At 36.9% G+C, this 16221-nt stretch overlaps 1 protein-coding gene across 9 annotated transcripts in view; it reads right to left on the bottom strand.

Annotated features, from left to right (window-relative positions):
* Positions 1-774: 774 nt before the first annotated feature.
* LOC103565605 (L-lactate dehydrogenase C chain) overlaps positions 775-16221 on the bottom strand; it is a 38157-nt gene continuing 22710 nt past the window's right edge. For 2 of the 9 annotated variants that reach the window (XR_011541232.1, XR_011541233.1), the window contains exons 5-10: positions 11806-11979; positions 9848-9965; positions 5143-5266; positions 1762-1873; positions 1186-1323; positions 775-1053 (exon numbers count right to left, since the gene is read on the bottom strand). Coding sequence is in view for 7 of the 9 variants with exons in the window: in XM_070624446.1 (XP_070480547.1) it covers positions 889-1053; positions 1186-1323; positions 5143-5266; positions 9848-9965; positions 10713-10751; positions 11806-11979 (758 nt within the window). In the remaining 2 variants the exon portion in view is untranslated. Of the gene's footprint in view, positions 1054-1185; positions 1324-1761; positions 1874-5142; positions 5267-9847; positions 9966-10712; positions 10752-11805; positions 11980-16221 lie in introns of all 9 variants that reach the window. The other 7 variants (XM_070624446.1, XM_070624447.1, XM_008541710.2 and 4 more) reach the window with 4 other exon arrangements.

Below are 16221 nucleotides of genomic sequence, written 5' to 3'. Positions count from 1 at the left end.
AGCTGCCTTAAATTCTTTGTGGAATGAAGGAAATATTATATATATTTAATATACGGTATATATTATATATTTATATATATATAAATCAGAAGAAGCACTTGCACTCTTACCTTGGGCACCAAGGGGGAAGTACCAATTGACTGCTGTCAAGCATTCATCAATACTCAATCAGTTAGTTGAGGTAGCCTAAACACGCACCGTGAGATAGTTGAGGAGCAGTGTGTCATATTGACCTCAACCATAACACAGCAAACATAGTAATAGCCTACTGAACGAATGACCCAGGGGCTGGTCATTCAACAGAGACAGCAAATCAACTACTTCAGTTTAAATGAATTAGTATAATACTTGCAGGGTTGAAGACACTTCATCTAACTTTCTCATACCATACTTATATTTCTATTTTTCTTCTGATATACATGGTCTTAAACATAAGCACCTAGTAAAGATTACACATAGACCCAGGAAGCTAAGGAAGCAATAGAAAGTGCATATGCTGCTGCCCGAATGGAAGAAAGCACAGGATGGAACTTCAGTACTAGAAAAAGTGCTTGTTGTTCTGTGGGAAGAATCATAAGTTCTATATTACAGTAGATTATTATACATATTCCACTAAACCTGAAGGCACCTCTCCCATATATGACGCCCCTCAGAAGTACAACTTACATCTGCACAGGCTGGGCATCGTTAGAACAGAGCTATAAGAGATTCACAAAGAGAAGAAATCTCTTTACCATTTCCTTTTTCTAGCCTTGAGAGACTGGAGTTATGTCATAGGTCTCCAATGTTTTTTTTTATTTTTTACAGATCAGATGATAACACTTTTAAAATGTAAAATATACAGTCTGTAGCCTTCGGTTACAGCCAACAGTAGAACACTAAAAGGCTTTAAAATTGCAGGTCTTTTTGGACATCCCAGAGTGTGCTTGCACTCTTCCTGAAAAGGGCCTCCTCCTCAGAATTCAAGTTAACTTTCACAACATCTGAGACACCATTTCGCCCCAAGATACAAGGGATACTGAGAAAGATTTCTTCTTTTATTCCATATAAGCCCTAAAAGGCAAAATTAGATTATTATTATTCAGCAACCTGATATGGAAAAGCAGCTATGCCAGAGAGCTTCAGAATAAGAGCACATCAGAAAGAACCACTCGGGGTGGGGCGGTGGGGTGAATGTCAACAAACCAAGAGCATCCTGAAGTCATCTGACCATGTGGAACTTGTGTCCAATGACATGAAGAACAGGAGGCCTTCAGAGTGACCAAGGTCATCTTTCTCGCCATGGGGAAGGATGCCATGCAGCCCTTCATGATGCCACTTTATCTGAGGAAGGCATGTGAATCAACAGCCTGGGTTTGGTGTGAACTAACAAGGGAACAGTGAAGGCTGAAGCAGGAAGTGGCTGGGAAGGCTCAGAGCCCACAGGCGCTACTCAGTCAAGCTTCCCTCTCCCCAGCTCCAGGGCTCTCCTCGGGAGCTCAGGGTGTACGCCTTGTTCATGTTTCTCTCTAGTCACCCACAGAGGGACTCCCTGGCCACCTCCTCCACTGCAGTCCAGCTCACTCATTTTGGAAGCCACTTTATACTTGACTTCATGACCTCCATAAGACCAGCCACATGTCTCCCCCTGAGGGCCCCCTGCCAGGCTGTACTCACGTTCACTCCACTTTGGTCTGTGCCTAGCCAGGAAAGGCCACTGTCCCACCAGACCATCAGCCCAAATTCCATTCCCGGCCAGCCTCCAGCTCCAGTTACACTCACCTTCCCTTCCCTTATCCTGTCCTTGGTCAGTCTGTTGCCACCTCTGTGTAACTTTGGGAGCTTCAACATGAGCTGCTGGGGTCGGGTGGCATCAGGAACAAGGCCACTGTGGCTGAAGAAGAAGCCCCTCTGATTTTCTGCTAGTGTCTTGGAAGTTTGTTTCCCTCTACTTTCTCTGTCTCTCCTCCTTCTAGAAGGGGCTTCTCGGACTAGAACTGGAGAAGGCGTGTCCATCCTGTCATGGCATTTAGGGCTGCTGGGTGGGCTGGAAACAATGGGCCCTGACCCCTAAGGCCTGGCCTGGCCCTGTGTTGACCATGACCTGCTGCCATCGGCTCAGCATACCCTTTTCCCTTTAAGCCTCATGCCTGGTTGGCAGTATGACCCCTGGATGCACTAAAATTTGCTCTCATTTGCTCTTAGACTGGCCGTGAAGTGCTAGGTTAAAGATAATTCTCTGACAAAAAATACAGTTAATATATTGATGTGAAATAAACTCTGCACTTTTATTTATTTGCCGAAAATGTGAAATAATAAAAATGAAGTCACTGGGGAAAAAAAGAATCAGTGTACACAAATGATTCTGCTCTTAATGTCAAATGTGTAAGTATTTCCTATACAATATAACTTGTCCATTGATGAGTAAAGGCTATGAAATCACCCTATCACTCAATCTCTTCTCAGAGCACTCAGTGGACACCTCCCTATCTTTTCCTCAGGAGCCTCTAGGGGTAACTGCCTATTCTCCCACAGCCCCTGTGCATCCTCAAAAGAGGAGGGATGTGTGGTACCCATTGCGTACTCCTCGTGGTCTCTTCCAAACCATTAATCCCCTACTCTCTTAAAAACAAACAAAAAAAATCCCCCTATTTTTTTGAGGCTCATCGTATTCAACTCTGTTCCCCTTTCTAATGACCATCTACTAACCTCTAGGTTATTCCAGCTCATTCATAAAAGACTTTGACACCTGGCTTACCATCTTCCCTCACTGTCCCAATTTCTGGCATTATCTTTGGTGATTTCATTGTCCATGTGGATAAATCAACCAATTCCCTTACTTTCTAGTTTCTTGACTTCTTTAGCTCATGGGACCTTCTCCTCCCACCCCAAATATCCCACTCTGGACCTTGTTATGGGTTCCTCCATATCCAACTTAGATTCCATGATTCATCATTCTTTAACCCTTTGGCCACACCCTAAGACCTCTTGCCTATTTCAATTTTCAGTTTTTATAAATATTTCTTAAATTCTTTATTACTCATTTTCTTTTTATAATTTATTCATTTGAATGTAGATCACATTTAAGGACAAAAGTCTTGAATTTGTCTGTGACCCTTGACCAAGTCAAACTCATTTTTAACATGCATACAAGCCAAAGCTACATCTCTCTCTCTCTTGCTTTCACACCCTGCAAGTAAAACCCTAACCCAGATGAATTCAGCTCTCTGCTTTCTCCACTCCTGTGCTCAGATCCCTAGAGAAAACTATATAGCAAAGCTGATCTTTGACTTACGTTACAAATTAATGCTTAGCAACCTCAAATAAGCATCTACCTGACAGTAACTCTGCCCTTTTTTGGTCAAGTTCTATTTTTCACTGTCTATAAAGATGATTTCAAATTTGTTCAAACATCTGACTTTTCTATACCTCCCCTGACTCTCAGTAGATGATTTTGTCTTCTTTCACTAAAAAGAAGGCATCAGATGCTTCGGATGCCAAACTTAGAAATCTATATGATTCATTACCTATCCTGTCTTTGTTATCTCCTATTTCAACAGATAGCTCTCTCTTCTCCTTTCTAGGGCTAATACCTTCACCAATGCTCTGGATCCCATCCCCTCTGCTTATTACTTCTATCTTCAATATCTTCTTTACCATCAGCATCTTATCTTTAAAACAAAACAAAACAAGTTTGCCTTGCCCTGATTTTCCTCTCCAGTTACTGTTCTCTCTCTCCTTACCTTCCCAACCACACACCTCAAAAGAGCTGTTTACACTTTCTTAATTTCCTTTCTACTTCAGAGGTTCTCAACCAGAGGTGATTTGGCCTCCCAAGGGACACTTGGCAATATCTGGAGACATTTTTGATTGTCAAAACTAGCAGAAAGGGGTATGCTATTGGCATCTAATGGGTAGAGGCCAGGGATGCTGCCAACATCCCACAATGCACAGGACAGCGCCCCACAATGAAGGATTATCAGTATTGCCAAGGTTAGCCCTGTACTCCAGTCAGGCTTTCATTCCTATGCAGTAAACAGTTCCTGTTCAGGTTATCAATGACTTCTGTCAGTTTATCCTCCTGGCATTTTTAATCCTCAATTTATATGATTTCACAATATAAATCAACAACAGAAACCAATCCTTTCATCTTTAAAGTATCCTCCTTTCTCTTGGTTACCATGATTCCATGTTCTCTTGGTTTTTCTTTTAATTCTCTGGCTGCCACTTATTAGTCACCTTTGTGGACTCACACTATAAACTCAACTTTTAATATTGGAATTCCTCAAGACTCAATCTCAATCTGTCTTCTCACTTTATACACTCTCTTTAGGCAAGCCCGTTAAAATTCATGGCTTCAGTTACCATGTGTAAGGGATGTGTTGTCTTTGCCTGTCCAACATCTCCTCCCCTTTTTTGTTGACAGGACCTCTCTTTTTATTTTGGAAACTCTCTCTGTGAACCAACAAGTATCACAAGAGTGGACTTGTGATCCTAGAAAGGCCAATTATCAAGAAATGAATAATGGACAAGGGAGAGGCAGGGCCCTGACAGTACAACTCTTAAGCCTACAGCTGGGGCAGGCCCTCTTTGTTACCCCATGGAAAAAGTCCACATGAGACTGAAGCCAATAGAGTGAAAAGATGAGCCAAGATAACGGAAAGAAAAGACAGCTCTGGTGACACAGTTTGAGCACCTGGATCAGGCCTCCTTGTCATTTCAGTTACAGAGCCAATATATTTTCTTTTTTGCCTAAGCTAGTTTGAGTTGGCTTCTGTGGCTTTTGTTCCCTCTGTTTGGAATATTAGCCCAGCCTTGCAAAGTAACTCCTTCTCATTATTCAGATTAGGTCACATTAGACTTCCTTAGGAGGTCTTCCCTAACCATCTCCCGCGCCCCCTCCCCAGGGTAGTTAAAGTCTCTTCTTGTATACTCCCAGCACTTGGTAGTTTGTCATCATAGCACTCACCACAATTTGTTATTATGTATTTACTTTTGTAATTGTTCTATTAAGTCCATTTCCTTCATGAAACTATGTTAGGTCAGGCCCCTGTCTTTTTTGTCACCATGATAGCCTCAACATCTTGTATAAGGCCTGACACATAGTAAGGACTCAACAAATATTAAAGGAAAGATGAGAGATGAATATTCAACTTAACCTACCTTAACCATAGTGGAAACTGGATGCACTCTTCGAAGATTTTTCAAAATTGATCCTACTAGATCTGTCACAGATAGTCCAATGGCCCAAGAGGTGTACCCCTTCAGCTTGATAATCTCATAGGCACTACAGTTGTAAAATGTTAGAAAATCAAATTCATGAGAAGCCAACTTAGAGAAAACATAGTATTTTTCAAGCATCCATTTTGAAGCAACCTACATGTCAAGGTCACTCTATTAAAATTTTCTGAGATTTCTTCTGGAAATTATTTATGAATAGACAATAAAAGTTTCTATATTCTCTCATAAACTTCATTATTCACTTTAAATAATAATTAATTCACCCTTCTTTTATCATAAAGGCAGGAAAGTAGGACATATGTGCCACTCAAGATAAAACTAATTTTAAATTTTTTGTATTGTTGCTTAAATATCCAAAAATAGAATCTGATCACCTTGAAAGTTAGTATACATATCTCATTGACCACCTAAAATTGTTTCTAGGGTGCCAATGTAACTTTTATATAATTTTAAGTCATGTGTACATATTTTCCCTAAGAATATATCATTAAATTAGCAATATATGGAAATATGGGCAAATATTCACTATATATTTTTCAAAGGAAAATAGCACAGTCCTAAACATTATGCAATTTTTTTTCCTGTGGAAGATTCACCCTGAGCTAACATCTGCTGCCAATCTTCCTCTTTTTGTATGTGAGCTGCTATGACAGCATGGCCACTGACAGACGGGTGGTGTAGGTCCGTGCCCAGGAACCAAACCTGGGCTGCCAAAGTGGAGCATGCCAAACTTAACCATTAGGCCCCTGGGGCTAGATAATATTCAACAAAATACTAGCAAACCAAATTCAGCATATTAAAAAAATTATACACCATGACAAACTGGGATTTATTCCTTGATTGCAAAGATGGATCAACATACCAAAATCCATCAGTGTAACGCACCACATTAACAGAATGAAAGGGAGAAAACTACACTATCATCTCAATTGATGCAGAAAAATCACCTGACAAAATTCAACACGCTTTCATGATTAACACAGTCAAGAAACTGTGAATAGAAGGAAACTACCCCAACATAATAAAAGCCATATATGAAAATCTCACAGTCAAGATCATACTCAATGGTGAAAGACTGAAAGCTTTTCCTTTAAAATAAAGAACAAGGCAAGGATGCCCACTTTTACCACTTCTATTCAACACAGTATTGGAAGTTCTATCCTGAGCAGTTAGGCAAGAAAGAGAAATAAAAGTTATCCAAATTGGAAAGGAAGAAGTAAAAGCATCTGTGCTTACAGATTACATGATCTTATCCACAGAAAACCCCAAAGACTACACACACACACACAAAACATGTTAGAGCTAATACATGAAGTCAGCAAAGTTGCAGGATAAAAAGTCAACATAAAAAAACTGCATTTCCATATGATAACAATGATCTGAAAAGGAAATTAAGAAAACAATCCTGTTTACAATAGCATCAAAAAGAATAAAATGCTTAGGAATTAACTTAACCAAAGAGGCAAAAAACTTGTATAATGAAAACTATAAAACATTGCTGAAACAAATTAAAGAAGACATGAATAAATGGAAACACATCCATGTTCATGGGTTGGAAGACAATATTATTAAGATGTCAATACTAGCCAAAATGGTCTATGGATTCAATGCAATCCCTATCAAAATCCCAAAGATATTTTTTTGCAGAAATAGAAAAACCCATCCTAAAAGTTACACGAAATCTCAAGGGACTCCAAATAGCTAAAACAATCTTGATAAAGAACAAAGCTGAAGGACTCACACTTCCTGATTCCAAAACTTAATACAAAGCTACAGTAATCAAAACAATGTGGTACTAGCATGAAGACAAATGTATAGACCAATGGAATAAAATAGAGAACCCAGAAATAAACCTACATATCTATGGTCAACAGGTTTTCAACATTCCACTGAATGGGGAAGGGACAGTCTTTTTAACAAATGGTGCTAGGAAAGCTGGATATCCAGATGCAAAAGAATGAGGTTGGACCCTTACCTAACACCATATAGAAAAATTAACTCAAAGTGGATCAAAGACCCTAAATGTAAGATCTAAAACTATGAAATTCTTATATGAAAACATAGTGCAAAAGCTTTACAACATTGCATTTGGCAAGAATTTCTTGGATATAACACCAAAGGCAACAAAAGAAAAAATAGACAAATTGGACTTCATGAAAATTTTGAAATTCTGTGCATCAAAAGATACTATCAACAGAGTAAAAAGGGAACCCACAGAATGAAAGAAAATAATTGTAAATCATATATCTTTTATGAAATTAATATCCAGAATATAGAAAGAATTCTTAAAACTCAACAACAAAACAAACAACTCAATTAAAAAATGGGCAAAAGACTTCAATAGACATTTTTCCAGAGAACATATACAAATGGCCACAAAGCACATGACAAGACGCTCAACATCACTAATCAACAAGGAAATGCAAGTCAAAACTACAATGAGATACCATCTCACACCCATGAGGATGGCTACTATTGAACAGAAAATAACAAATGTTTGACAAGGATGTGGAGAAACTGGAACCCTTGTGCACTGTTGGTGGGAATGTAAAACGGTACAGCTGCCGTGAAAAATAGTATTGTGGTTTCTCCAAAAAGTAAAAACCGAATTATCATATGATCAAGCAACTGAACTTCTGGGTATATACCCAAAAGAATTGAAAGCAGGGTCTCAAAGAGATATCTGTGCACTCGTGTTCATAGCAGCATTATTCACAATTGCTAAAACATGGAAGCAACCCAAGTGTCCATCAAAAGATGAATGGATAAGCAATATGTGGTATACACATACAAAGGAATACTATTCAGCCTTAAAAAGGAAGGAAACTCTGCCATATGTTATAACGTGGATGAACATTATGCTAAGTGAAACAAGCCAGTCACACACAAAAAATACCGTATGATTCCACTTAGACGAAATTCTTAGTGTATTCAAAATCATAGAAAGTGGAATGGTGGCTGTCAAGGCCTCAGGAGAGGGGGAAATGAGGAGGGATTGTTTCATGGATATAGAGTTTCAGTTTTACAAGATGAAAAGAGTTACAAAATGGATGTTGGTGATGGTTACACAACATCATGAATGATTTTAATACCACTGAACTATACACTTAAAACTAGTTAAGATAGTAAATTTTACGTTATGTGTATTTTACCAAAATAAAAAAACTGGAAAAAAGAAAATAATAAATTCATTAAGATAAATGTGGAATATTAACCATAACAGAACAAGGTTATCAGCACTGTATATTATGTAACCCTTGATCTGTGCGTTGCAGCAGGGCTAGAAGATGGGGAGCAAGCATGCGGATCCTGAGGGCTATGTGACAAGAACTATATTAAAAACTCCTGGGAAGCACAGGCAGCAGCTTTCCTGTGCTGGGTGGTCTGCCCTCATCCCTTCGACTCAGCATGCCCACACAGTGACGGGACCTGGAAGCTACACCTGAGCATTTGCAATCCTCCCAAAGAAAATGCTAATACTCTAAGCTGTTTTCTATTCAGTATCCTTTCCACCAAGCTGGATAAACTTGATGCTCTCCTAAGGCCTACGATGTCCTGCTAGTTTGACAGTCTGAACTTCAGACCACTGTTGGTAGCCATGTACTTTCCAAATTTTATTTTTTATAATTGTGGCAAAATTTGCCATTTTAACCATTTTTAAGCACACTGTTCAATGGCACTATGTACAGAAACACTGTTGTACAACTATTACCACCATCCTCTCCAGAGCTTTTTCATCTTCCCAAACTGAAACTCTGTACTCATTAAAGGGTCTGTGCTTTTATGATCAGGAAATAAAATAATTTTTTTAACTAAAAGGTATTTAGAGAGTAAAAACTGACCAATAATGACTTTTTTGTTATATTGTGTGTCTATTTAGTCTCTGCCCTAATTCTTATATAGTTTTGTAAGGTTGTTATCACAAAATATACATACAGCAGACTTGTGGCTTTTGTAGCTTTAATATTCCAGTTTTGAATATCCAAAAGTGATTTCTAAGTTCTATAACTGCTACTAACATGTAACTTGGCTAAAGCATGAAGGAGAAGCACATGTGCCCTTAAGGCCGAGGTATACAGAATCAGACACTTCATTTATAAGTGAATCTAGTTAACATCTGATCATCTGCATCAGCTTCATGTTTCTTTTCATCAAGTCATTGTCGAACACTTAATAAGTCCTTAGTACTGTTCTAAGCATTTTACATGTACCAACTGATTTAGTCTTCATAATAATCCTCTAAGGTAGGCTCCATTATCATCCCCATTTTAAAGATGAGGAAGCTGAGCTTATGACATTTTAAATAACCTCCCAATATCACATCACTAATAAATGGTGAAGCCAAATTTCAACCCTCGGCACCTGGTTCCAAAGGCCAGGCTCATGATCACTATGCTGTGTCGCCTTCAAACACGTATGAGTTCTTATGAAACGATAAATACATTTTCCCTTTGAAAAATGCCCCTCAAAGAAAGCTATGCATGATCTAAGTCTGAATTTGGGGATTTTTCAGAAGGTTAGTTATTTACCTCACAAAAAGCAAAGCTGAACTATACACTTTTTGTCTGCAAAATCTGTTCTCAAGACTGATCATTGAGGCATTAAGAAATTGAATGAGTACTGTTACCTTCCAACAACTTGTCTGTGGATATTCTTCCACTGGCCCGTGTCTGAATCAGTCCCTAATTTAGGGTCTAGAGTCTTCAGGGCAACACCAGCAACGTTCACCCCACTCCATAAGGGCACTGAAAGAAACAGACCTCAGGAAGAGCTCTTCTTCCCAGGACTGCATCAGTTGTTTCAGTTCAGTGTGGTTTTTGAAAATAAAGTTAGGTTACTACCTTATATCACATATAAAAATAAGTTGCAAAAGAACAAAAGAGGGAAATGCAAAAAGTAAAATTATAAACTGTTAGAAAAATATGTAGTAGAATTTATTTACAATTGTGAGGTACAGGAGGCATTTTAAAGCAAGATACAAATACAGAATCCACAAAGAAAAGCACTGACAAGAAAAGATAAACTATTATAAGTAAGGAAGAAAAAACCCAACAAATTAATACCATACTTCTCAAAGGTACGAAAGGGCTAAGGGGGAATAACTGTCCATCTAGAATCTCTTTATCCGGTTAAACTGTCACTCGAGAATGTGGTGAAACTAAAATAACTTCCCACAAACAACACTGACAGGAGGAAGAAAACTGAATCCAGAAACAGGCGTTAGATGCAGGAAATAAAGGTAAGCAAGAAAACTGGCAAACGCACACAAACAGAAACAGGTGCTGACCACTCCAATAATAAGAACTGTAACTACTCAGGGGGATATAGAAACAGGATGAAGCCAGAAAAGCAGTTAATAATTACACATACGACAGAAAGAGGGTGATCAAACTTAAAGCATTCTAAGGTCTTTGTATTGCCCCAAAGAAGAATAGACACTAATTATTTTTGAGGTCAAGTATGAATGTTAAAATTTATAGGTAACCACTTACAAAATGAGCGTATAATCCCAAGTAGTGGAGGAAATTTAACTGATCCATAGAAAGCAGAAAAAGAGAAAAGAAATAAACGAAAATCTCACTAAACAGAATATTAAACATATTTAAATTAACACTAATCAGAACATACTGATTTACAAAAATAAAATCACAATATTATTATAAGAAATTAAAACATATCTGGAAAAATTATTTGTAATGACTTTCAGGAGGAAGAGCTGAGTTAATAATACGAGTCAACAGGATCACGTTAAGGCACTGGTCCAAGAAGTACTTGTCCAAGTCAAACTGAGAGTATTTATTATACTACGACCCTTGCAGTATAAAGAAGAGAGAAGGGCTTGTTAAATGTTTTGAATAAACAAATAAATGAATGAATGAACACATGGTCCTTATTCTCAATGAGTTTATTGCCATTATGGAAAAAGATTTACACATATGACACAATTAGACAATATTATAAGAAGTATTAAGTTCTAATTATGTAGCAGAGATTAAATGTTTAAGTTCAGAAAAGAAAAAGGTTGGTATGGCCTAAGTAATAGCTTAAATCACATATTATATAATTTATTTATATGAAAAGTCTGGAATAAACAAATCTATGCAGTCAGAAAGCAGATTAGTGGTTGTCTGGGGCTAAGGTGGGGGTGAGTGCAGGAGTGGGAGTTTCTTTTTGGGGTGATGAAAATGTTCTATAATTAGATTGTGGTGATGGTTGCACAATTCTGTGCATATACTAAAATCCAATGAATTATACACTTTAAATGGGTGAATTTTATGGTATGTGAAATATATCTCAATAATGCTATCTTAAAAATCACATTAAATGAAAGTGCTCCAGATAAGAGAAACATTCATTGATTTTTTAAAATGCTTATATGTCCTATGCACTATTTTATGAGAGGGAGCTAAATCAATGATGCAAAAGACTGAAAGTAAAGAACTAGAAAAAGATATACCAGGGAAGTGCTAATAAATCAAAAGTTGTGCAGCTGTATTACTATCAGAAAAAAACAGACTTTAAAGAAAATAAGTATGATTAGAGATAAGAAGTGTGATTATACCACAACAATAGGTTTACACTTACCACTAGAATCACCATGCTCTCCGATGATCCAGCCATGGCAGCTTGTGGGATGGACACCCAACTTCTCTCCAATGAGGTAACGGAAACGTGCAGAGTCTAGATTACAGCCGCTTCCAATTACACGAGTTGCAGGTAACCCACTTAGCTTCCAGACCACATATGTCAAAATATCCACTGGGAAGGACAAGTTTTTGTTATAAAAAGATTCAGAAATAACTTCCTTTTATAATTTGCTTTCCTGAATAGATAGACCAATTGTCTTCGGGTCAAATACAGATTCATTACAGAGTTCAAAGTGAAGCAAATCAACAAAGAAACATGGATAATCTCTCACACAGGTTTTAAAAAGGTTAAAATATTCACTATTATAATTTTAAAACAAAAAATTTCTCTTTTCAGATAATGTATGTGTCTATCTGTATATTTAATAATCAATTAATTCCACCTCCTTAATATCATCTAGATTTTTCTTCTCCATCACCACAGCCTCATCTAAGCCATCAGCATCTCCCACCTAGAATAAGGCCCCATGCATGCCCAGGGCTGCATGCAGGTATGTGCATGCTCAGGAAAATCATCAGAAAATCCTAACTTTAGCTCTTTCTGACCTTGAGGGTCTGTGAAAGCAGGAAGTGAAGGCTAAGGCACAGTTTTCAACTGCCTGGCTGGGTGTTGAAGGCATGCCCCAACATGTACACAGAGCCCTCTAGCAAAGACTGGGAAATATTTTTTGGTTCCAGTTAAGTTCTATCCAATCATTAGCTGACCACTAAATAAATGGGGAAAAGACTACTATGGCCACATAGAGTACAGACTTTATAGAATTAGTTCCTAAAAGTCATGAAACAAACAAACAACAACTACAGCAAGCATCAATAAAAACAAACCCTGGGAGGAGAGAATTACATTTACAGAGTTTTCATATTCTAAGTTTTTAAATGTATAGTTTTCAACAAAAATTACAAGGCATGAAATAAAAAAGGAAGTAGGAACCATACAAAGGAAAAAGCAAGAATAGAAACTGTCCCTGAGGAAGCCCAGACATTGAACAACTAACCTATCTTCAAGTCCACTGATTCTTTCTTCTGCCTTCTCAATCTGCTACTGAGCCCCACTAGTGAATTTTCATTTCAGTTAAGTTTTTTCAATTTGAGAAGTTCTATTTAGTTCCTTTTTATAATTGCTATCTACTTATTAATATTGACTATTTGGTGAGACATCAGTCTCATAGTTCCTTTAGTTCTTTAGATATGATTTGCTTTAGCTCTTTAAACATAGTTAAAATAGTCAATTTAAAGTATTTGGTAAATTTTTGTTCAATTACTCTGGCTAGAACTTCCAGCATGATGTTGAATAGATGTGGTGAAAGCAGGCATCCTTGTCTTATTCCTTATCTTAGGGTAGAAACCATTCAGTCTTTCACCATTGAGTATGATATTTCATAAATATCTTTTATCAAATTGAAGAAATTTCCTTCTACTCATAGTTTACTGAGAGATTCTTTTAAAAATCATGATTGGGTACTGAATTTTGCTGAATGCTTTTTCAGCATCTATTAACCCTTTCATCATTATATAATATTCTTCTTTGGCTCTAATAACAACTTTAGGTGTTAAAGTATAATTTCTCTGATATCAGTAAAGCCACTCCAGTTCTCTTTTCTTTCCTGTTTATATGAAATATCTTTTTCCATCCTTTTGCTTTCAATTTATTTGTATCTTTAAATCTAAAGCGAGCCACTTGTAATTAGGCAAGAAAAAGAAATAAAAGGTATCCAAATTGGAAAGAAATAAGTAAAACTATCTCTATTTGCAGATGACATGATCCTATATATAGAAAATTCTATAGAATCGACAAACACACACAAAAATCTATTAGAGTTAATAAATGAATTCAGTAAAGTTGCAGGATATAAGAGCAACACAAAAATCAGTTGTATTTGTATACACTAGCAATGAACAATCTGAAAATGAAAATAAGAAAATTCAATTTACAGTAGAATCAAAAATAATAAAATATTTGGGAATAAATTTAATCAAGGAAGTGCAAGACTTGTACATGAAAACTACAAAACATTGCTGAAAATAATTAAAGAAGACAAATAAATGGAAATACATCCTACATTCATGAATTGGGAAAATTACTATTGTTATGATGGCAACACTATCCAAAGCAATTTACAGATTCAATTCAATGCCTATCAAAATTCCAATGGGCTTTTTTGAAGAAATGAAAAAATGCATGTGAAATCACAAGGGGACCTAAATAGTGAAAATAATCTTGAAAAAGAAGAGCAAAGCTGAAGGATTCACACTTCCTGATTTTGAAACCTACTATAGAGGTACAGTAATCAAAACAGTATGATACTGGCATAAGGAAAGACATCTCAACTAATGAAAACGACTTGAGAGTCCAGAAATAAACCCACTCACCTACGGTCAATTTATTTTAGACAAGGGTGCTAAGACCATTCAAGGGGGAAAGAATAATCTCTTCAGCAAAGTTGTTGGGACAACTGGACATCCACATGCAAAAGAATGAAGCTTGACCGTTATCTCGCATCATGTACACAGTTAATTCAAAATGGATCAAAGACCTGAATATAAAAGCTAGAAACACAGGGATAAATCTTCATGACCTTGGATTTGGCAATGATTTCTTCAGTATGACACCAAAAGCATAAGTAACAAAAGGAAAAATAGATAAATTGAACTTAATCAAAATTAAACATTTTTGTGCATCAAAGTACACTATCAAGAGAGTGAAAATAAAACCAACAGAACGGGAGAATATATTTGTAAATCATGTTATCTGATAAGAATCTTGCATGCAGAATATATAAAAAACTATTATTACTCAACAACCAAAAGACAAACAACCCAATGTAAAAATGAACAAAGAATTTTAATAGATGTTTCTCCAAAGAAAATATACAAGTGGCCAACAGGCGTTGAAAAGGTGTTTGACATCATTAGGCACTAGGGAAATTCAAATCAAAACCACAACAAGGTAATACTTCACATCCACTAGGATAGCTAAAATTTAAAAATATAGAAAATAACAAGTGTTGGTGGGGATATGGAGAACTGGAACATTTATACATTACTGATGGGCATGTAATATAGTACAGCCACTATGGAAAACAGTTTGGCAATTACATACTAACTAAAAATGTACCATATGACCCAATATTTCCACTCCAATGTATATACCCAAAAGAACTGAAAACAGGTGTTCAAACAAAAATTAGTACATGAGTGTTCATAGCAGCACTATTCACAATAGCCAAAAAGTAGAAACAACTCAAATGTCTGTCAACTGATGAATGGATAAATGGAATGTGATATATCTATGCAGTGGAATATTAATCAGCCATAAAAAGGAATGAAGTACTGATGCATGCTGCAACATGGATGAAACTTGAAAACATTAAGTGAAGAAGCCAGACACAAAAGGATACATATTGTATGATCCTATTTATATTAAAAAATCAGAATAGGCAAATCCATAGACACAGAAAGCAAATGAGTGTTTGCCAGGGGATGGAGGAGGGGAATGGAAAGTAACTGCTTAATGGGCACAGGGTTTCCATTTGGGATGACGAAAAAGTCTGAGCTCTAGAGAGTGGCAGCAGTTGCACAAAATAAAATGTTCTTAATTGCCACTGAATTATACATTTTAAAATGGTTAAAATGGTAAATTTTATGTTATGTGTATTTTTACCACATTAAAAAAATAGACTTTAACTAAAAAATTATTACTAGAGACAAAGAAAGACATTATATAATAAGGGGTCAATAGATGCAGAAAAAAGCTTTTGACAAAATTCAACACTCATTCATGAATAAAAAAATAAAACTCTCTGCAACTATGAAGAGAAGGGAATTTCATAAAAAACTCACAGCAAACTTCCTTCTCAATGATGAAAGACTGAATGCTTTCCCCATAAGATAAGGAACTAGGCAAGCAGGTGTCCTCTCAACTCTTGTTGTGTAAGGGTGTCATGGACACAGACCACTAATACCAGAGGGTATAGCTATAAATAGCGTTTATTGGAGAAAACCTTAGAAGCAGAGAAGTAGGGAACCATACTCTGTACACTGAACCCTAATTATTCCACAGCATAGGTTAGGCGCAGATCTTCTGTATACAAAATGGCCAAGCACAGAGAAGCCTCTGTTGGCTGGCAAGCTGGATGTTCTCTTGAAACTCCTCCAAGAGCAAGAATGAGCACCCCACACACACACCAACACACTGTTACATATCCATATGTTAGCTTTAGAGAGGGAAGGGAACCCCTAGTTTCCTTAAGTAACAAGGAATTTATCAAGGAATAGCTGGGTCCAGGAACAATGGCAAGGAGTATGCATTTCCAAGGCCAAGGTCTACATACCGAGGGCCCTAAAAAGAACCTGC

Source organism: Equus przewalskii, chromosome 6 (assembly GCF_037783145.1).
Source record: "Equus przewalskii isolate Varuska chromosome 6, EquPr2, whole genome shotgun sequence".
Lineage (NCBI taxonomy): Eukaryota > Metazoa > Chordata > Mammalia > Perissodactyla > Equidae > Equus > Equus przewalskii.
Note: the sequence above shows the minus strand (reverse complement) of the source record. Positions and strands in the feature narration are given on the sequence as shown.